Source organism: Syzygium oleosum, unplaced genomic scaffold (genome assembly GCF_021117445.2).
Source record: "Syzygium oleosum isolate NSW1041296 unplaced genomic scaffold, Sole_v2.1 Sole_v2.05, whole genome shotgun sequence".
NCBI classification, from domain to species: domain Eukaryota; kingdom Viridiplantae; phylum Streptophyta; class Magnoliopsida; order Myrtales; family Myrtaceae; genus Syzygium; species Syzygium oleosum.
Window position 1 is genome coordinate 5262336 of NW_026607489.1, and position 22914 is coordinate 5285249.

Genomic DNA, 22914 nt, shown 5'->3' on the forward strand with positions numbered 1-22914 from the left:
TGAAATGGCATGTTAATCATAATGAAATGAGTCAACTAAATGTCGCGGATCGATTGAATTTGGGAGGACTCGCGCTAAGTGTTAACACAACCTTACATGAGGCTCTGGCCACTCTCACTCAACAAGCCATCGTCCTAATCAATGTCCATTGTCCCCCACTGGAGGAGGGCTCACGACACCTGTTCAAGCATATAATTTGAAACATGAGGAAATTGTTCAATCAGTCTTAAACCTCTTGTACAGATGGCAGTTCAGTTCTAAAATTTTCAGATCTAACAATTTAGTTATAAATTTTTGCATGAAATTCCAAATATATCGGTGAAGATTCTATCTTCCCATCGATGAACTTCCCACTTTAATTTAACTAACACTCTAGAATGGTATATACTTCCCATATATTGCCCCTAGAAATATTCTAGAGTACACCAGAAACCCCAAGTCTTGGATCATCCTGAGTCCTTTGAAAATCTCTGGACCGTGACACTATTCTGTGTCATTGACTTACTTTTTGAAAATCTGGATGTTGTTCTTTAGCATTTGGAAACTTTATTTCTAATATTTGTAAGTCCAGTAGAGAGATTCTATTGTCCCTGATAATTTATTTGTGAGAATTACTAATCATATAGTATTTGAAAATCTGGTTGTGCTGATTTTTATATTGTATCATCGATTTGCATAATCTCTGTAACCTTAAATGCTTGAATGTGTACATCAGTGCGATATCCGTTCAAATATAGTCGAGTTTTTTAATATGTAGTTCCCTTCCAATGATTTCAGAAGTCCTAATGAATGTGGATTCTAGGTCTTTGGACAAATCTCAAAATAAGGTATTTTTCGCTCTAGTAAGGTACTATTTAGTTTAATTCCTTTCAATCGCACTCCGAATTTCAATTGTCTTTGAATTATTTTTAGAGCGAGCTGCATGTCGCTCAACGAATCTCTTGGACTAGTTTGTTTTTGTTGTTCGACTGCATTGGTAGCGAAGATCCGCGAAGTTAACTAAATTTTAGCCCTTCACTATATTTATAGATAAGTAGTATTTGGGGAAAGTATCAAAAAAGTCGTAAACTTATTGCATTTGTACCAATTTAGTGCTAAACATTTTTCATTTGTGCCAATTGAGTCCATCTGGCCAATTTTGACCGGAAATTGCTAATGTGAATGCCGGCCGTCCTACATGGCACAACCTGCTAGGATTATACATCTGGGTATGCAATTTTCATCTAGTAAGTTGTAACGTTTCCAAAATCCTTAGCAAGTAAATTAACCTTGCTAGCATGAGCTATCTTCCGGGTCCTTATATGAAAAAAGTTTATTCTCAACAACTTATCTTGAAGCAGCAAACATTCATTTAAACCATTTGCCCAGTTGAAGAGCTTTTCACCATAATATTGCTTCCAACTGGGTAATGGGCATTAGGGCTCTGTGCTACATTTATTGTGTCTGGAAGGGCTTGTATGTCTTGAGATCTTGGATCAGTCCCTGGACCGAACCGGCGGCCGCGACGAGCGACACGACCAGGCAAGCCCAGCTCAGTATCTTCAGCCACGTCCACGTGAAGGAGAACTTGCGCATCTTCGTCCTCGCGATGTACATCTCCACCGGGAAGTAGACGGTCAGCGGCCAAAACGAGGCGGCTCCCAACAGTCCCAGGAAGTCGTTGAAGAAGGGGAATATCATGGCTACGACCGCGGTCACGACGACATACGCAGTCCTCCACATGAGCCTGAAGAGATTGAGGTGGTAGACGCCGTAGCCGGGGATGTGGATCGGGATTTCCCTCGTTATGAGAGTGTTGTTAGGCCAGCGCTTGGAGCAGCAGTTCTCGACGAATGCGAAGATGGGCTGACAAAATACCTGCATGTCGATGTTCATGTTTAAACGCCAAAATATGTACGTAGGATATTCTGCAGGTCCCGTACATAATTCAATCGACAATAATAGCAAATCAGATTTACACGAGCTTACGCAGTGCGATTGTTTCTTAGTGTGTATCGTGTAATACGCTAGATGATACAACTATGACGTATATATTGCTACCTAAACTCAATTTACCTCTATAGACTCGACCAATCACCAGATGCATCAATAATGCGACAAGTCAAATGTCAACTTGAATACTTAATAGCAAGTTAATGGCAGCAAGTACCACATCAGCAAATTCCGTTAGCCCATTTAATGGAAGGATCGCATTGCATCAATATTCAAAAGTGCAAGGACCACGTTGAAAAAAATGAGTTCATGGACTAAATTCAATACTGAGTAAGAGTTCGAGGACCTGGTGTTATCACCCCAACTACATCATCAACATAAAACTATTTGATTTAGCAAGTTCCATAGAATGGTTTACCTGGTAAGCACCGATCAAGTGGACTGCAATGCAGACATTGACGAAGTCGACGAGCCAGAACGGCTCGTAGAATCCGAAGCCAGTGAGGAAATTCCCCGGTGCAGCGTTCCCGAAGGCCGCATAACCGACACAACCGCAGAGCACATAGAACGAAGTGGTGGTTGAGATGCCGATGAGAGAAGCCCTTTTCATGACTTTGTTCTCCGGCGGGCTCGATTTCAATGTGTCCTGCAGAGAGAGTTCAAGACTCAAATGTCATACAAATCGAACCTACTCAAGCACATTTTCCTCGTATGTCAGCACACGCCTCTATAATCAAACATCATCTTCCAAATAACATACTCGAATTCAAAAAGGGCGTACACGACACAAGCGTTCAACGTGTATCTAACCCAACCAGCCTAAATTCATTTGTTTAGTAACAAAGGCAGTGTTGTATCGAAGAAAAATCGATCTTTATTTTTCTACCAACATCTTCGATTAGCTTGCCGGGTCTCTAATAACGAGCATATAAGATCATCAGGACAATGATAAGAACATCTTTCGATCTGACCGACCTACATGGATAGTTTGGATGCCGGAAAAATCTTCATCCTTATACGTCAAACCCAATCTGTAATTATTATGGAAGGAGAGACGATCCACCCAAAATGCTGTGCGTCAAATCAATAGCTAAAGCGAGTTGACTTCAATTATTGAGGCAACATTCACAGGTTGATAACGCACGTCACAAATGACATCAAACACAAATAGTTCATCGCCTCATCCTTTGTGGTGTCGTGTAGAGTGTGACAATTGCAACTGCATGTGACCACGTAGGTCGTGACTATGATGTGCGGACATTGCATTGCATGACAACTGATGATAAAAGCAAGGGAGAGAGAGAAGCAGGACAAGAAGATTTCATTTCAAGATGGGACCTCACTTCATTCCTAATAGGCCAAGGCACATTCGGTGGCCCAAAATTTTTAAGAAAAGAAAGAGACGTGGTCCATTCATTTCATTTCATGGTCCACAGGAATCTCCTTCACAGCAGGATAGTACTTTCAACCCCTAAAAAGGAAGCCTCCTTTTGCCCTCATAGACCAACCACATTCCATCGCCTAAACCGCGTTTGTCAACCCATTTGCTAGAAAGCGTGAAGTCGAGACCAAAACGGAATGTTAACTCACCTTCTTTCCATCCGAAACAACGCCTGAAAAATCGATTTATTCGATGCAGATCGTACCGAGAAACTAGCTAACCGTGAACGTGTACAAATGATGCCAAAGGTTACCGCACGCGACAAACACTCGATCATGCCATTATGATTTCAGCCTTTTCTTGATCTACGGAGCTTGATTAGGGTTAGTCGGGGGGGGGGGGGGGGGTGGGGGGTGTTGGGGCGCGCGCTATAACCATCTTTTTGTCTTGCGCCTGTCGAGGACGACTACCGAAAGGCAAGGCACTTCATGCGGCTATGATTTGGCCTTACGTTGCGCCTGATTGTCGATATTCCTACTTTGACTAATAACCTCCTATCTCTTTGTTTTTACGACAACTTTCTTTCCTACTGCACAACTCTTCATTAATAACAAATATTTTATTTTATTTTCCTTTGTTTTCTATCGTGACTCCAGTTGTATTATTACATGTATACACACACTTGATGGAAAGCCCTAGAAGCATGAGATGCTAAACGTGGCAAGAAAGCCAGAATTGCTGGGCACGCACTCCAAACTTTCATGACTGTGCTTGACTTTGTCCTGAAACGGATTAGTGTTTCATCAATGCAAATTGCATGCAAGCATGTCTTTCCTATTTCAATCCTTTCTGTTCTTCTTCAGCTGTTCATTTATAGGAGCTTTTGCTTAGACCGTTGGGGTTGACTCTCGTCGCTCCATAGGACTCGTCCAGAATTCAGTGAGAAAAAAGAAGAAGAAAATCTATGGACAGCTGAATATTATGCCTTCTCTGCTGCTAAAACAACGAAATGGAAAAGGCAAAGAAATGGTCGAACTGACAGATTAAGGTTTGATGTTCACCTGAATCTCGACAAGGACGGTGGAGTAAGCGTAGGCGAAAGCGATGTCGCCGACAGCTTGGAAGACTCTCCACACCTTCTCCGATCCCGACACGTCCACCCCCACTGTCGTCCCCATTAAGGTCGTCCGCGCGTGAGCTTCCCCACCTTACACCATCGAAATTTGCCGCATTTCATTATGTGACATCCGAAGCTCGTTCTACTAATCAATCTAACATCATATCAAGAATTTCCTAAACGTCTTTCAGAAGTACATAGATTCTCTTTACCTACGACTTTGGCGATGGAGAGTCCGAGGCCGATGGAGGAGTAAGCGAAGGACATGACGGCGGCGAGGATGGAGAGCCAAGAGAGCTTGTCGAAGTCTGGGATTTGGCTGAGGATGATTTGGATGCACGCGAATATGATCATGAACGGATAGTTCGATGGTTGGCACTTCGCTTCGTGCCCATGTCTGTGGAAGCAGTTCGACCTCTCCACCGCCCTGGAAAATTGATTATATTTTTTGAAAAAATAGAAACAGAAAAGAAAAAACTTTGGTCTAAATAATAAATCAAGCCCCATCCTATACTTAGTACTTACACCATGCTGATAGATGCGGTGATGGTGTAGCCAATTGTGATGCCCACGAGGTTCCCATATTGAGCCAATCCACATAGCTGAACCTTCCTACCTCCTAGAAAATAAAAATATTCGAGAAAAAAGGTAATTAATTATAAGGAAAAAAAAAAGGTGCATGTCGTTCGTTCGTTCAATTGGCGAATTTAATGAAACCCATTTGAATAATTTAAGGAAGTGAATTCAATTATGGGGTTCTATCAATCTCATGGGGAAGTGGGGTTTCTTTTAGGAAATGGCAAAATGATGCTTGTGATTAACCAATCTCTTGGTAAAATCCTCAGTCAAACACAGTCATCTCTTCTTCTCTGGAAATGCATTGCTAATTTCCCAAATCTAATTGTTAAAAACAAGGAGGAGGAGAAGGTGGAAAGAATGGGTTTTGCCAATTGAAAAGTCTTTACTTACCCAAGTGGGCTCTCACCACATCCATGTAAGTGTAGTTCCTCTTCCCGGCGACGGGGTCCGGCGACCGGTACGAGTCAGCAAGGAGGGTGGAGGTGAAGTAGGTGACGAAGGAGAAGGCCATGAGGACCGCCGGCCCTGCCACCCAGCCCAGCTGAGCGATGGCCCATGCCAACGACAGCACTCCAGACCCGATCACGGCCGTTATTATATGCGCGCTCGCCGTAACCATCGTCCCTTCACAAAAAGGAACAAAAAAACCAAAAAAAAAGAAATTTATTGCATGCAAGAAGAACAATGTTAAAGAGCCCGTAACAGTCAAAACTCACGTCAAGCCAGATTTCAATACATTACAGGACTAGGGAGCAATTTGTATGCAAGAAAACAAACGACATAATTCTTTATGATTCAGCTCATACCGGTTCGTTTGACTCGGCCATCGTCATCCAGGTTCTTCTGAACACCACCGCCGTGAAAAGCTTCAGGATCCTGCTCCACATACAAGCTGCTCCCTGCCATCGTCTCTCTCTCCATCTCCTCTCTCTCTCTCTCTCTCTCTCTCTCTGAGAACTTAATGGGGGAAAATGGGAACGGTGGGGTTCTGGTTCCGAACACAGAGGAGACGTAAGGAGTGAGACAACTGGGACACTGCACTCAAAAAGATTAGCAGTGCCTATATATATGATATGTCAAAGCAAACCCGCGCAGATAAACTAAGTCGATGTGAAAAGCTTGTTTTGGCAAGAGGAAGTGGCCTTTCAGGGAAATTTAATCAATTCTAAGCCGTTTCTGGACTGGCTCTCCAAAGGGGAGGAAAAAACGAAGGGAATGGGTGATTAGATTGCCACAAATAAGAAAATGCGAAAGAACAGCAAGAGAGAGAGAGAGAAAGAGGCAACACCCTAAGAGGGTATAGAGCTGGACCAACTTGGAAGTTCTGGACTTGGAATTGAATTGGGTCTTCTCTACCTTCCTCTTTTTCCTCCGTCCACTTTTGATGGTGTGCGTGCTAAGCCGTTGGTCCCCACTTCATACGAGGGCTCGGTCCGTCCTCCATCAAACTTGTATTCGTCAAACCTGTTTCTGATCTCTTCTCGACACTGCCTGAAGTCGGTTCCTAGCTATATCTTGCTGTTTGGCCTTGGAGATATCAGAAAGTCTCTCTCTCTCTCTCTCTCTCTCTCTCTCTATTTGGGAAAACTTATTGACCTGCTCTACGGTGGAGATGGACTTGCGATTGCATGTATGTGGAGGAGAGCATTGATGAGGATAAATTTATGAGGAAAGAGATTGAGATATTTGACCCAAATCCCTTTTTGGTAGGTGAGAGTGAATGTCATGGATGTTATTGTTAATGTTAACATAAGGGTTGGATCTTTTTTGCCTTCCTTCTTCTTACTTTTGTGCTCTTTATGGAGTCCTCTCTCTTGCATGCTTCCCATGTACAGTTGTACACTACATTTAATTGCTAATGATCTACATAAAGAAAATATTTTGAGTGTCTTTGTGTAATATAATCCATGCTTAATGAGCATACCAATGGGTATGTTTTGTGCTTTTATTATGTATCATCGTCCCTTAATTTTGCTAAAAATAAATAATTGAGACTTACATGCTGTTTTATCAGTTGAATGTGATGCGTAATTAATAATCATGACTCGATGGTCAATTCTTTTGAAGAGCGGATTACCCCTTTTTCACGTTCCTTAAATGCTTATTCGTACAAGACAGCTAGCATAATAACAAATTTTATACAAACTCTGACACGAAAATACATCCGAGAGATAAACATCTTGGCCACGTTACATTTTCCTTAATTACTATTTCATGTGAATGAACATATCTTGCATTAGCAAAGAGCATTAATGGGCAGTCTTCAATTGGTTTCGACTTAGGTCAACTTAGCTATTTCAATGTGCGATTCGGGAAAAATCATGTCAAGGGGGTCAGACAAACACCTTCTTTTTTTAACCTTATATTTTTCAATCTATCACAGCCACTGAATTTGCCTTCTGAAATTACGCACCACACAAATATGTCTTGTAGCAATTATTGTTAGGGCAATGATAAAACTTTGATCAAAGGGGGCATACAAAGAGAAGAAACATCTTATCTTAACAATAAAAACAAAAAAGAGCAGACAAACAATAAAAACTATATAATTAAATTTAAAATTAAAATAGCAGCCGCGGCAACTTGTGGGGTGTGTAATCTTTTTCCAAGGAATTATGTTCAAAATTATTTACTTATTTTTTAACCTTTTTTGGCAGATGGAAATGAAATGATGTGGACCTAACTCCAAATTACCCCAGACAGCACTCCTGAACTGTGCGATTCTTCCTGGGCAATTCCTGCAATATCCGCAGGAAAACGACACGAGCGCTGTTGGTTTTGCTGAGTATCGATTCCCTCGTGGATCACCGCCTCTGTTGACGTAGTTATCAATTGGACAAGTGATCAGACAAATTTCAGATTAGAATCTGTACCAAATTCTCGCGGCAATTTTTAATTATGATGGGTTCACGTTCACTAAGCATAAAGTATGGGTCGGGCCTCCAACTCTCTTATATAGCGTCCGGCTATATTGACGAAAATATTAGGTACACATATTTTGCCACGTTAACCTTCAATCATTGATCGCCACGTATTTGAATAGAGCCCACTTTCAGAATTTTTTTTTTCTCTCCTTACTCTCTCTCTTCTCTCACTGTTTTCTTCCTTTTCTTTTTGCCTTTTGAGGCCATGGAAGACGCTCACGGCGGATTGCAGCATCATCGCCCAGCCATGGACAATCCACTCACAAGCATGCTCATCCATGGTCGTTGTGTCGGCGCTGTTCGGGCATGCTATTGATCCCCTGGGTAACCATCTTTCACGTCCACCATGGACCAAGGAGGGATTCTTTTGAAAGATTTCGCTAGCCGCCATGGACGACTGGCTCACGAGCGACACCGATGCTTGTCCATTGCCGTCTTCGGTGTCGTTTGGGGAATGCTATTAACCCCTATGCTAAAAGACACCTCACTGTTATCATTTTTTATTATGTTGCGATTGCTCGGGACAAGTGACTCACAGCTCATCCATGGTTGTCATTAGCGTTGTTCAGCCAGATCTCGTCGGTTTAGTCAGAAATAGCAACTATACCGGTGGCGACGGTGGGGGAGGCGTAAAGGCCGAGCTCAGGTGAGAGAGAGGGTAGGTGAACGTCGACGCCCCGTGCAGGTGAAGGAGAGGGCCGAAGGGAGAAGGAAAGCAGGGGTAACCGAGAAAAGAGAAAAGATCTGAAAATTGGGGCCATTATGGCCACGTGGCAATTAATGAGTGAACTTATGCACGGTCCATTTGACAAAACATGTGTACCTATGCATTCTCGTGTACACATGTATGTGTACATATGACTCCATCAAAATCTACCCAAAAAAAAAAATGATCTATTCATTATTGTTGCGCCAAAAAAGACTTGGTTGATCACTTTGGATAGTTTAATTCACTCCAATGCAATATGTGGTTTTATATTCTTAATTCCATCATTTAACATCCACCTTCTGTGATTAGTGGAATGTAAAGTAGGTTTTCTGATTGTTGATAATGGACGCAGAAGCAATCTTTTAACTATTTCCAAAACTTAATTACATTAGATTAGACATTAAATGAAACGTCAATTCATTAACCCACCTTAAATATATATTTTTACACATCTATTTTCTGACACTTTTTTTTTCTTCGATTGAATGTAGCTTTTATAGCTTATCTATTTTCTTACATTTAATCACATCTATATAAAAATAATCCCAGAGGAATCTTTATCGTAATAGAAAATCCATTTCAGAGCAATCTTTATCTGTATCCTGGATCAAAAAAAAAAAAATTCGGCCTACTCCTTGCGAAAGTGGGGAATTCGAATGAGCTTATTATAATAGAGAGATGGTGGGCAGAGAGTGACAAAAGTTCAATAAATGAAGAAAGAGGGTGTGTTTGGGTCGGTCGAGTCGAGGCAAGGCAACCCCATGAGCCAAATTTTCTTTATCAATATTGATTTCCTTAATTTTTTTTTACTTTTTAATATATTAATTTCCTCGTGGAAGCAACAAAACAAAAGCAAATTAAGGTCAGGAGAGATGAGGAACAAACGTACGATGGGGTCCAATAGAATTTTGAGGTCACATGTCGACCTCGAGCCCCCAAGTCACCATGATTAGGGATGAGCATGGTTCAAGAATAAAACAACCTGATCGGTAAGAACTTGTATGTTTCGAGTTCCAAGATATGCAGGGTAGATTTCAGATTCAAAAAATTTGGGAACCTATTTCGACGGGTAGGTTCCAGGTTCTAGGTAGATAGACCCTGGAATCTGAACAAGTTTTTTGTGTTTTTTCTTAATCTGTATCTTTGCGTGATCCTGCGGTATTTCATAGTGTTAGATGATGAGTGTATAATCTGAAACCACTAATATAAGCTTTCATTTTATGACTTGTTAATGTTTAATATTTTTCATGTGTCTAAGTATAAGCTATAGTTAGTGGATCATAGTAGAAAGTAGTGGTTGTTAAATATGATGATTCGGTACAATTATTCAATTAACAATACAGGTGGAACCTTGGTAAACCTTGAAATCGACCCTCGAACCTGTGATGGGGTAGGTTCCAAGTTCCAAAAAATGAGAAACCTATTATCATGGGTGGAACCTATACGAAACATGGAACCGCTCACCCCGAGTATTGATTCATGCAATGACTTCTCATTTTAATTATATTTATTTGAACCGTAATGATCGAAAAATTAATCTTTTGCATTCTTTTTAGTGAATGACAAGCTTGTTTAGTATTGTTGCGTCGTTTTGTTTAAGTAAAAATGAAATAATAAAAAAAAAGAACATATTAGACCCTAGAACCTACCCTGGAACTTGTACCCGAGGGTAAGTTTCAGGTTTCATGTGAAACCTGTAAGGAACCTGAAATTGCTCACCCCTAACCATGACCTAACAAGTTAGAGACGAGACAGCTTGATTAATTATCTTTTTATTTTCTTTGTATTATTGATCACAACCATATTCATCTATGTATTCATTTCAGGTTCCATTTTGAATTTTGAGGTCCCCTTTAGGTGTGCTCCTTGTCATATAACATTTTCCATGAAAAGTGTTATTTTCATAACACTTTTTCTCTCTTCATTCGCCGTTGTGGCTACCTCTTCGAGGGCCAAGGGCTCAGGCCTCGCTCTGTGAGGTCGTATCTTGCCAGTGCAATCACTGGCGAGGTCGAGCCTCACTTGGCCAGTGAGGGTCGCTGGCAACTTCGCCACCCACAATCAACCCTTGACTATAATGAAAAAATAGAAAATAAAAAGGAAATAATAGAAAAAAAATCTTTAAACTTTCATAAAATTATAAAAAAAAATTATTCACGTCAACATTGACGGCGTCACGTAAGACGGTTGGAGTTCACGTCAGCGATTTCTGACCAATGGATCGAACTAGTAAATTATCAAAAGGTTTAAGACTAAATTGACCAAATTGACAGGTTTAAGACTGAATTGACACAATTATAATATATTTATGGCTTTCTTAGTAAGTTTCTCACTAAAAATGTGCCAGTGAGACTCCAATTTCCCATAAGATTCAAAGTATTTTTGGAGGGGCTTGGTTAATGACATTTAACGAGAAAGATCAGCTTGGTTGAGCCCGAGCTAAGCTCGACTTGATCGGAAGGCTATTTCATGTTGGGTGAGCATGGACGAAAGTTCAGGCCCAGCCTTAAGGCCAAGTTTGGACCAGGCCCGCTCAATGATCAACTTTAAGTAGTACATTATACTATGAATAAAGTATTTTATACTATGAATAAAGTACATTATACTATGAATCTATCTATATGCCTATTGCACATATCACTCGATATACCCCGCGCTACAATTCCCCGTCCCTTAGTGCAGATTATGACATAAAGGCAAGGCAATGTCGGAATTAGCCAATACTACGTTCGATGTTTTGACTCTCAATGTCCGTCGAAAAACTATTCGGTTGGTGTGCAGATTTCCCGTCTCGATTCATGGCGGCTCTCGCCCTACAGAAACCTTCCGGAGGTGGGATCCTTGTGCCACGCCAAAAGGCGGCCCATGTCTCCGAAAACAGGAGTCGGCCACGAATGACTTTACCCCGAATCCCCTCCTCTTGGTGAGAAAGTCTAGCGGCGGATCATATGTCGACATCGGGGTCCCTCCTCCCCTTGTACCCGTAATTTCACGCGAGCCCGTGATGGCCAATGCCCACATCGTGAAAACGCGAAAGAAAATACATCGATAGCAGGAGATCTAAATCTCGTATCTCCGAGTTCCAACAGAAAATCGAGAAGTAGTAGTTACTCAAGGTACGATGACTAAATTTTGGCTACTTAGCATCCACACCACTTCAAGTTTGGCAAAGAATCGCACCTCCAAAAGTCGCAGAAATCGCCCAACACATGCACAGCTATTATTCATGCCTCTCCAGCGATCCGTGATCCATCCTAAATTCTAAAGCTAATCTATCGATACTCTCGCTCTCTCTCTCTCTCTCGCTTTCTCGCTCGTCTTCCCTTTGCTCGAGTCCAAGCCGAGCGGGAGTCGCATCGGTCCCTTCGAAGCAACGCCAGCAGGTCCGCTACCGCCGGCGACGGCGACGGCGACGGCGCCGGCGACTAGGGTTTTCGGACCCAGAAACCCGCGAATCCGGCGATGCGCTTTGCTGCATTCCGCGCGTAACTCCCGGGGGATTGAAGGGTTCGAGAGAGTTCACCTCGACTTTGGGGGGATTTCAGGTGAGTCGTTCCTTCGAATCGAACTCGGATCTGCGATGCGGGAGCCCTGTTTTGTGTGTTCTCTCTGTTCTAAGGGTCTGGTTCGAGCGTGAATGGGGGGCACTTTGAAGTGGGAATCCGGATAGCGAGTGTTCGGATCAATGGGCCTGAGGAAAGTTGGTTTCTTTGCTGAAAATGTTCTGCATTTCGTCGTGGCGGCGTGACAGCCGCCGATCGCGGTTCTATCGACATCGCCAGGCGCTGCGATTTAATTCTACGAGCGATCGTCTAAAACTGGAAGCTAATTAACGCCCCTTTGCCCTTTATTAATTTAATAGGAGAGTGAACTGGGAGAGGGATTGCTGGTGAACTAATTGGTGTGCAAGTCTAGGAAGCACCATCCTCTTTTCGGAAATATGGTGTGATTGGAAGAGTTTTAAAATATAGTTTGATCTTTTGGCTTGTGGAGCTGGAGATATGATGCTTGACTGAAAGGAGGTGGAATGCGAAACTGCGGAATTCTGAATAACATATGTTTCGGCGTATTGGGTGGTTTATTGGTCTGAACAATCATAGTTATTCAGCGAAGAGGTTACCTGATGCCAAACCACGACCGGCTAAGGTTAAGCCGGTGGCTATTATGGACACGACGCAGGAGATTGCCATTTACATCCACAGATTTCACAATCTGGACCTTTTTCAACAAGGGTATGTGTCTATGGAACACTTCCACTGATGGTTATAATCTCCTGGTTTCTTTATTTAATCTGGGACAGTGTGCTTTAGCTTTGAGATCATGCTTTGTGCAGGTGGTATCAAATTAAAATTACTATGAAGTGGGAGGACAGCCAACATGGCATACCAGGAACTCCAGCAAGAGTGGTTCAGTATGAAGGTGTGTCAAAGATTAAATCGATTATTTTCTGCTTTTTTCCATAGCAAATATTCTCCATGCAGGACCAGACATACACCGAAGAGACAAGGTTATGCCAAACACTTTTTGAGCATCAACCAGTTTATGTGTTGACTTGTTTTGGCACACATATATATAATTATATATATAGGTGATCATTCCCTCAATTTACCATAATGTGACAGGTTGCAACCCAAAACAAATTAAAGCATTGAATTTTGTACTGTAAGCCAAAATTTCTCCTTGAACGTCATGATGTGTCGTGGTATTTCCCTTGGTATTCTATTGTTCTTTCCGTGTTGTACCTTGACCACTGATAACATACCATTGAGTCACGTATCACGTAAGAGTAAATGGCATCTTACTTTGATTTAGAACCATACCCGGTCTGATGCTGTTGAAGATCCTATCAAAATTCTGTGTTGAGGCATTCATTTTATGTGGATAAAACTTATGCATATGAATGTTAGGTTCATTTGGAACCTTGAAAAACATCAGTTGTTCCAAAATATTACTATCGTCTATTGATAAGTAGAAATTAATAAATTAAAGATAGTTTATTACAAACATTTATGAAGTGTGCAAAGGGATAGAAAAAGAACATATGTCAGAATTGCTGTAGGAAAAACCCTAAAAAGGAGCTCCAATACCAATTAATAATTGAATGGAGTTGGTTGGAAGTTGGAACAGAAAAGATAGTCTAGGGTTTATAAAAATCAGTTATCTTTATTGATTGAGAAAAACTAATGACAAAAGTGACATAAAGGCCTATTTATAAGGTTACAAGTGTAGGACTATCTCAACCCTTAATCTAACATAATAACTTTTAAATTTCAACCATTGGAGATCATTAAAAGTCACATAATTACTGCGACCACTTATTAACCTCAAGAGCCTAAGTAAAGACCAATGAAAGGAAAATGCTTAAAAGTACTAAACTAATACGATGTTCCTGCATCAAGAATGCTCTTCTAAAATAACAAATGGTCAGACAAACAAGTAGATGATAAAGTCTTGAACGAAAAGGAAGAGTGAAGTCTCTTTGTCGTCAAATAGTCCTCTTCCTTTCTTGCCAAATATTTGTCATTAATATCAAACAAAAATGAGACAAGTCTTCTGTTTCATGTACATTTTGATCTTGAGACAGTGGATGGAATGTATTATACTATAAGGACAATGAGATAATCAACAAGAAACTTCTCCCATATCATTAGCTGATCTGTGCTCTAAGTGTTTCTTGCCAAACTAAAAATATGCAAAAAAATGGCCCAAGCATTGTTGCCACTCCCAGGGGTTGAGGCCCCGCTGCTTGCGGCGGCTGTGTGGCAGGGGCGAGGGAACACATCACTGCTGTCGCATGACCCTTGGAAAGCGGTCACATGGGGCTGTGCGACCCTTATGCAGTTTGTCTCTCTGATTTCTTCACAGCAAAGCCGTGTGCTTGCCCAACGGTTGTGGCTGGCCCAATTGCCAGCGACCCTCACCACCAACCATCCGTCACTTTACTTGGTGTCTCATGATCGTTGTTCCTATTTTAGTTTTTTCATATTTTGTATTTTATTTCTTTGATATAGGTCAACAACGAGGTGGAAGAGCATGCTGATGTGGCGATGACGCTGTCTACCATGTCAGCATTTCTATCCATAATTTCCACGGAAGGATCAAAGTGAAAAAGAAACATATAGTTCAGGGACCACATTGGCAAAACAATAAAGTATAGGGAAGAAATTGAACAAATTGAAGAAGTACGGGGACTAGTGGTGCCATTATCCCTTTAGATAATGACGACAAGAGATTGTTAACTAGTGAATTGCGCCCATGTTCCATTGGCTGACCTGCTGCTTTAAGTCTTTCATTGGTCTTTATAACTTCAAGTTCACTGGTGTGGTGAAATGATAGTCTTTGGCTCCTTGCTTGTGGTACTCTTGATAGCGGAACGACAGAAAGCCTTGTCTCTTATCATGCATATTCTTTTGTCATAGTTTTCTTGAAACTAACTAGTTATTTGTGATTCAATTCTATCTGTTTGTGCTACTGATTTAATGTATTTCGTTTTTTCAAGTTATTTTTTTCTTAAGAAAAAGAAGGAAAAACTACTAAATGCAATTTGTGTAAGGCTTTTTTTTTTGCTGCAACATTTTGTGTAAGTTATGCATTCTATAGTGTCTGCTGTTGTTTTTCATGTTACTTTTTATTCTGGAAACTGCTTTCACCACATTGACTACATTTTCTCTTTGGCGGAACTTCTAATTGCATACACGCAAATATGCATTTATTATGTCTGATTAATGTGAAACCAAAAACTGGAACACTTTAGAAAGTTTCGGTTGAGCTCATGATTTGAAATCTTTATATAAGACTCAATTGTATGTTTTATTGCTTTAAAAGTTATTTTTCACACTCTTCTGTTGATATTTCCCAAAAGAAGCTATGACGATTTCTCTTTGATCTATGCTTGTCTTGAAGAGTTCTAGAAATGAATCTGTTTGCTGCAGATAAATGCTGAAGATGCATTTCAAAGCTAACCATCCTAAATGAGAACATTAATGGAGTCCACCATAAATTGGTGATATTTTCATAAGAAAAAGAGTGAATTTTTTAGGATTGACCTATTGCACTATCAGTAGATTCAAACGGATAGTAAGTGGCAAATTTTTAGGTTCGATGCATGCATTAGGTGTTCGAATTAGCAATAGTAAAGCGGCTGCCAAAGTTACAATTCTTTCAAAGTTTCCCTTAACTTTCCCCTTATAGATTTATATCACCTAAAATTGCATCCAAAGAGCTAAATTGTGCAAAAAGGATTTATGGACCCAGCTAGAATCATGATCAATGATAAGTTCTGCGGATGAATGTACTGCTATATTTAAGGATTCTATGTACCTTAACAGTTCCTATAGACTTACCAAACAGTGACATTATGCTATTGGAGTTGAGTTAGGTGTTATTGATGATAATTGTTGGCCATTTTGGAAGTTGTAGACATCTTTGCTCTGAGGTTTATTCTGATTAAATTGTTACTTGAATGCAGTGTTTGATAATAATACTTTCGGAGCCCTTTATTTTTGTGCCACCCCATAGACCTTTTCTTTCGCTTAAACTTGGATATGTCACCAAATATTATGCCATTGATGTTCATTTTGTTCGTTTTCTCTCTCAATTGACCTTCTGGCTTTTCTTTCGTGCTGCAGTTCCTGATTTGGGTTCTGATGACATACATGGTATATGGAGGATCAATGATACAGATAACAGTTTCTCAACACAGCCCTTTCGGATCAAATATGCGAGGCAGGATGTTCTTTTATCAATCATGGTGTCATTTAATTTACCTCTTGGTAAATTTGAGGTGGTGCTCCCTTTCCTTCCCTTCCCTCCCCAACATGCCTTCTCTTTCACACAGTGATGCACACACGGACAAAATGTGATTCGTTTAAGTTACTTAAACCCAGAAGGAAGATAGATGGGAAGTAAGGGGAGGCGCGTTTATTTAAATAGAGTTATCAGATAAAAGACCAATAATAAGCATTTCCTGTAGTTACTTAAACCGGGAAGGAAGATAGATGGGAAAAAAGGGGAGGTGCCCTTTATTTAAATAGAGTTATCAGATAAAGCACCAATAATAAGCATTTCCTGTAGTTATTTCTAATGTTAATCGCAACTAAGGCGAGTGCAATATAAGATACCAAGAGAGTGAATAACTCTACAAAAGTTACCTAATTCCCTGTCCTCACCTTTCTAAGTCTATGTTCCGTTGGCTACTACGTGCAGTAAGGAGTAACTGTGTGATTGGCAACAAATGAAAGTCGATTGGTTGTGGAATCATCAACTGTAAAGAGAAGTATTCATTGGCAGATGAAAACCTGTAACAGGGGATTTTTTGGTGATATGTGTCAATAAATGCTGATAATTGCCATTTTTTAACTTAGATGTTTGTGAACTATTTCATTTGCTTTATGTAGAGGTTTAAATTCTCATTTAGGTTAAGGACAGAGGCAACGTATCTCTGTGACTTTCTATGGAGGATAGAGAGCCATTGCACCTGGGTTTGTAGTCAATTTTGCCAATCCGATTTTATCTTGTCTTTCTTTTTGCTGCTTGTTTGAGTAAACAACCTAGTAACACATCTATAGCTCGTATTGAAAAAATTTTCAGGGTCCATCCACATCAGCTGTAGTATTGAAGTTTGAGCTTATGTATGCTCCCATATCCGAGAGCGGGTTAGTCATTCAACCTAGTTTTGGTTCTAGTTGAATTAAAAATACAAGTTCCTTGTCTTTTTCCTCCTGTTCCCTGTTGCATGTGCTTACAATATGCAATGTTCAATGTAAATTGAGCTTGATTCGAGCAATTTATAGAACCATGAAGGTGATTGTAGTGTACTATGTGAAGGTCTGGGTTGCAGGCTTCTCTGGATTCTTGTGCTGCTGCTGTTCATGAATTCCGAATACCTCCGAAGGCTCTTCTAGGATTGCATTCATATTGCCCTGTCCATTTCGATGCTTTCCATGCTGTGCTTGTTGATACAACTGTGCATATCAGTCTGTTAAGATCTGGTTCTGGTGTTTCACCTCCAAAGGTAAACAGGTTCGTAATCATCCTTCTTTGCATGAGTTAGAATTTTTGTATATCTGTGTTATTTGTTACATTGGCAAACTGATACTTTTGCCTTCTTAATCTGTTGAAATGTTTTTTCAGAGATTCTCGTAATGTTGAAGAGCTTTCTGGTGAAAATATTCGTGGGCTTGGTCAGGTACTATTTCGTTCTAAGGGGTTCTCTATGAGACTTCTACCTTCTCTTTTGTGTCTGGTTCTTTTTGTCAATTCTGCTGTTGTTGCTTCTTATATAGCATGTGATTTGTCGTGTACGTATGAGTAGCTGCATCGGTTTATGCAAATGAAGTGAAGATCTTTGTGGAGTTGAGAGTAGGTTGCTGGTTATTGTGCTTGTATGCTTGCTTTAGCGGGTTGTTTGTGAATGTATTGATGATCTCTGTATGAAGAAGAAGTAAATACAAATTGAATGAGCCCGTATTGTTTCCATTGATCCATACTGTGTATAAAGATAATGTCCCCAAGAGGAGTAAAAATTGTTTATTGAGCTACGGCGGCCTTTTAATTTGAATGTTCTCTCTTTCAACTTGACATAAAAGGACATAGGAGGACACTCTTAGAAACAATCTTGAGTAGTGGGATTCTACCAAGGATTTTTTATGCTGAACAGATTGTTGGGGAAAGACTTACTTGTTTCTTTTGGCATCTGTGCTCTCTTCTTTGAATTTTTTTTTTTTTGTGAGTCTTATTCTTAACTTTCATGTTTGTGATAGAATCGAGGACAAATTAGAGAATGCTCATGCCTACTTGCTAGTAAGAAAAGAAAATTAGCATGGATGTAGGTTACATATAAGAGGATGCGTGTAGAAAGAGGAATGAAGTTTGTGGCTTTACCTTTACAAGAGAAGGATGTGAAAATTTTAGATGCGAAAACGCATTGTGTTCCCCCTTCAAAGTTTAGAAAGAGGAATGAGGTTTGCTGATCCATTAGTTGCTTAAATTCTGGATCATATATGTTGCCATGGAAATCATCCCATGCATATAGAAGTGTTGAATCTTCAGCGTATCTTATAAGGCTATTGAAAAATTGGTTAAGCGGTGTCGTGTTATAAAAGTTCGGGCGATGGCCTGTTTTCACACCATTGCTGGAGAATGTGGACTGCTTACCTTATATTTGGGAACAAATACAAGTCATTGATGGACCATTATGAATCTGCCGGTGAATTTTGTATTTGAATAATATCTATTGCGAAATCATAAAACCACGATTCTTTGATTATGATAATTGGTCTTTGTTCAGGCTGTAGGTCGGCTGTCTTCCTTTGATGACAGACAATTGACAGTTCTAAGAGGATTATTAGCTGCTCGGGACCTACTAGTTGAAGAGCTGCAAAATCTCAGCAAAGCAATTGACCGACCTATAGATTTAACAGATGTTACTGCAGTAGATGATAAGACACTGACTGACCTGAGAGCTGAATTGGGTATTGCAGATGTAAAGGTCTTGGGCCCTGATAAGCTACAAAATGGTATTGAGGTCTGTACTCCATTTATTGCGAAATAGTATTTTGAAAATTGAATCTGGGTCTTTCATTTCTTAGAGGATGAAGAATCGATAATTGTTGCACTCAGTCATTTCATTTTTCCTTTGTGATGCATCCTGCTGGCTCGTGAACAGAAAGCAAATCAAAATGTAGATACGCGGATGGGTGGATTGCTCCATTCCTCATCCAGGGAAGACTTGTTTCATTCTTTTCATTTGTTGGGAAACCAGGCGCTCTATTTGTGGAATACTTTTCTGAAGTTCCACAGGTTTTCTTCTTACCTTTCTTAAAGGTTTCAATTTGATCTCTCAAGCTATTGTAACAGATAACCTCCCTTCTGTACTTACATGCTTGGTTAATAACACACGAAACACAGGCAACGCTGCAAATTTGCACATGTAAGGGACATGTATGCATGCCTATGTGTGCCAGGGATATTGGACTGGGGGGACTTTACTGCCTGAGTTTGTTTCTCTTACTTCCTAGTTCCTGCTTGAGTTTTGGTGGCATGAAAAAGCTGGCACCAATTTCCTTAATGTGGTCTCACTTGAAATTGAATTGCTAGGTGGCAATTTGCAAAAATTAATCATCCACGTTCACATTAGAAAGGCGAATGCCTCAATGTTAGGATGAGACCAGAAATTGCAGATGGAGCATTGGATCATATTTCTCAAAGCATTGCATCAGATTGGTCAGAAATGTAGTAGATTTTGAATAGTCAAATTGACAAGTTATATATCTCGTATTAGAATTAAACTCTTAAGCCTAGTAATTGTGCTTTTATGAAACTTATTTCCTGATGGTATATCTCCAGGGCTAATAAAACTAGCATAATGGAATATCTTCGCGATGCATGGGCTACTGATCGAAGAGCTGAATGGTCGATATGGATGGTGTATACAAAGGTTGAGATGCCGCTTCACTATATCCACAGTGGAGCTGATGAGCCAACTCACAGGAGAGTGTCAAGTTTGTGGAAATTAGCTGATGATGTACTGAACTAGAACTCATTATTTCTTCAGATTCAAGTACAGGCCAGGATGTCTTTTGCTTCAGGTTCTGATGTCTTCTGGTTTCGATGCAGCCTGCCCAAAGTGCAGCCATGCGCGCTGATCTTCACCGCCGTAGTATTGCCCAAATGAGGGTTAGATCTCTGACTCTTATGTGCAATATTTGAGCCTTTTATAATGTGCTTAGGTTGCAGTCTTCTAACAGCTGTCCTTCCTCACAGATAAACAGTCGTTCTATCCAGGACATGCATATATTCGGAGAACCTTCACATATTCCAATAGTAATTGTGGAGCGTGTGGTCAATGCACCGAGACGTACAGTTAGTGTAAATTCATACTTTAATCACATGAATCTGAAAGATTATCCAGGTTTGCTAGGTGGACCCAGTTACGAGGCTGCCAAAAAACCATCTACGCAACAGAATGGTCGCATTTTGAAGGCGGTCGTTTTTGTGCATGGATTTCAGGTATGTTTACCTGTCCCTTGCTCTTGTCGTTATCATCTTTGCGTTTCTTTATATTTATGTACTTTGTAGTAGTTTTCACATACTTAGTCACCGAATTGGCGCTTATGAGCCATGTTGAAGATGTATGTCATTTGTACTTGCTTTTAGCATTTCCAAGTATTCATTTGGCTTATCATGGTTATTGATTCTTTACTTCTTTCCTTAAAGAAGTAGCATTTTGCTGACATGATCGCATGCTATATCTGCCTCTTCCTTATAGGGACATCATCTTGATTTGCGGCTTGTCCGAAATCAGTGGTTGCTGATAGATCCAAAAATTGAATTTCTCATGTCTGAAGTAAATGAAGATAAGACATCTGGGGACTTCAAAGAAATGGGACAGAGGTTGGCACAGGAAGTTATATCTTTCCTTAAGAAGAAAATGGACAAAATTTCAAGGTCAGGAAGCTTGAGAAATATCAAGCTGAGCTTTGTTGGCCATTCTATTGGAAACATTATTATACGAACTGCGTTGACTGGTACTTTTCTTATGCCTTTTCTTTTGGTGGTATTTCATACTTACGATCCAGTTTTAATTCTTGTCTATTCGCTGATGCAGAGGGCATTATGGAGCCATACTTGAGATATCTTTATACGTATATTTCAATATCTGGTCCACACTTGGGGTATCTTTACAGTTCAAACTCACTGTTCAACTCGGGATTATGGCTTTTGAAGAAGTTGAAGGGAACCCAGTGTATTCATCAGCTTACTTTCACGGATGATGTAGATCTCCAAAATACATTTTTGTACAAACTGTGTAAGGTATTGCAAGCAACACTCTCTCTGTCTCTTCCTTGTCCCACCGCCCAAAGAAAAAGAAGAAAATCCATGTCTGTGGTTTGCATGAAGTGTTGGGAGTCTGTATCACTGCATCACCAAACAAAATAATTGACAAAAGGTCTCAAATCTTCTTTCTTTTCTTTTTTTTTCAGCAGAAGACACTGGAGAGTTTCCGGCATATTATCCTTTTATCTTCACCACAGGTGGTGCCTTTGTCACTTTAAAACTTCGAATTGAACGAAATTCTTTTCTTTTTCTTTATGCTTCTTCTGTATACGCATCTGTCTTTGTGTAAACGATGCGATAATGTGTTCATTTGCTTTATGTCTCAGGATGGGTATGTTCCATATCATTCTGCACGAATTGAATTGTGCCAGGCATCCTCCTCTGACTACTCCAAGAAGGGCAAAATTTTTCTGGAGATGTTGAATGATTGCTTGGACCAAATACGGGCTCCCTCATCGGAGCATAGAGTCTTTATGCGCTGCGATGTCAACTTTGATACCTCCTCCCAGGGAAGGACCTTGAACACCCTGATCGGGAGGGCTGCTCATATTGAGTTCTTGGAGACCGATGCTTTTGCCAGATTTGTAATGTGGTCTTTCCCAGAATTATTCCGTTGAGAGTCTGAATATCTCGATCGATTACACTCGTCACATCAGCTCCTTAGCCTATCTCCAGCGAAACCTTTTTGGCACCCTACTTTGTCAAGATGATGGATCAGTGTTGATTGGCTTTTCGTGGCTGGATTTTACAATGCCAAAGCCAAGAGCTGGTTCGCAAGAGTTGGGGACATGAAGAAGCACTACGCCCTTGATCTTTTGCTTGCCGCACAGGCGCTCAGGTTTGAGCTTTGGAAGCCCTCAGCTGCTCTCGTAGAAATGCCTCGAGAATAGGCCGTGATGAATATATTCGGTTTGTAGGCTGATGAACTTAATCAGCCACTCCTTTGACATGGTTGCTCTATATATTGATTTGTAAATACTGGGGTCCAGAATATGGTAATGTGTATTCAGACCTCATTTTGGCTTTTGCAATAATTTAGTAGCCATCTATCGTTGATCTTCATCCTTCATGTGTCTTGAGTTCAATATCCGTTCTGAGTTACGAAGTATGATTTGAAAAGACGAAAATGAGTTTTTGATAAGCTTGGAATTTATTAGAATTAGATCCAAAATTGGGTTTTGATAACTCCCTACTTTCGCCATATATGCAAAACAAGAGATTACGAAGTCTTCTTAAGAACGCAGCGCCACATCAAATTGGTTTTCTCTTATGTATAGTTCTATGCACTTTACATAATCACAGCATGATCCCGCTTCTTCCACGACGTGCTGCCCCACGTCTCTTCACCGATCATTCTCTCACAAAACTAAGAAGCTAATCTATCGTTTAGAGATGTTTCCATGAACCCTTGAAGAGAAGCTTCATTCGTTCCTAA

At 40.4% G+C, this 22914-nt stretch overlaps 2 protein-coding genes across 4 annotated transcripts; one reads left to right on the plus strand and one right to left on the minus strand.

Moving 5' to 3' along the window:
- Positions 1–1305: 1305 nt before the first annotated feature.
- LOC115676344 (amino acid permease 6) lies at positions 1306–6544 on the minus strand. Its single transcript, XM_030599227.2, has 7 exons — positions 5816–6544; positions 5400–5633; positions 4956–5049; positions 4643–4857; positions 4375–4520; positions 2351–2578; positions 1306–1857 (listed from the first exon to the last, which is right to left on the minus strand). Exons 1-7 carry the CDS (start codon positions 5928–5930, stop codon positions 1435–1437), a joined length of 1455 nt encoding a protein of 484 aa, XP_030455087.2. The 5' UTR covers positions 5931–6544; the 3' UTR covers positions 1306–1434.
- Positions 6545–11811: 5267 nt separating this feature from the next.
- On the plus strand, positions 11812–22541 carry LOC115676395 (uncharacterized). 3 transcript variants are annotated; one of them, XM_056311988.1, is made up of 15 exons: positions 11812–12874; positions 12976–13061; positions 16271–16425; positions 17232–17296; positions 17469–17663; positions 17775–17829; positions 18931–19167; positions 19309–19442; positions 19989–20166; positions 20259–20318; positions 20406–20651; positions 20911–21169; positions 21250–21455; positions 21629–21676; positions 21806–22541. In XM_056311988.1, the coding sequence occupies exons 1-15, from the start codon at positions 12699–12701 to the stop codon at positions 22094–22096; spliced, it is 2391 nt and encodes a 796-aa protein (XP_056167963.1). In that variant the 5' UTR covers positions 11812–12698; the 3' UTR covers positions 22097–22541. The 3 variants fall into 3 exon arrangements, with proteins under 3 accessions (XP_056167963.1, XP_056167962.1, XP_056167964.1); XM_056311987.1 differs by having other exon boundaries at positions 11813–12874; positions 21626–21676; XM_056311989.1 differs by lacking the exon at positions 11812–12874 and adding an exon at positions 14654–14824 and having other exon boundaries at positions 21626–21676.
- Positions 22542–22914: the final 373 nt, after the last annotated feature.

Coding starts and splice junctions, on each gene's coding strand:
- LOC115676395 (XM_056311987.1), top strand. CDS start 12,699: ATGTTTCGGCGTATTGGGTGGTTTATTGGTCTGAACAATCATAGTTAT. Junction 19,168..19,308: donor AGCTACAAAATGGTATTGAG/GTCTGTACTCCA, acceptor GCTCGTGAACAG/AAAGCAAATCAAAATGTAGA. Junction 20,652..20,910: donor TTTTTGTGCATGGATTTCAG/GTATGTTTACCT, acceptor TCTTCCTTATAG/GGACATCATCTTGATTTGCG.
- LOC115676344 (XM_030599227.2), bottom strand. CDS start 5,930: ATGGAGAGAGAGACGATGGCAGGGAGCAGCTTGTATGTGGAGCAGGAT. Junction 5,634..5,815: donor TGGCCGAGTCAAACGAACCG/GTATGAGCTGAA, acceptor CTTTTTGTGAAG/GGACGATGGTTACGGCGAGC. Junction 5,050..5,399: donor TGTGGTGAGAGCCCACTTGG/GTAAGTAAAGAC, acceptor TTTATTTTCTAG/GAGGTAGGAAGGTTCAGCTA.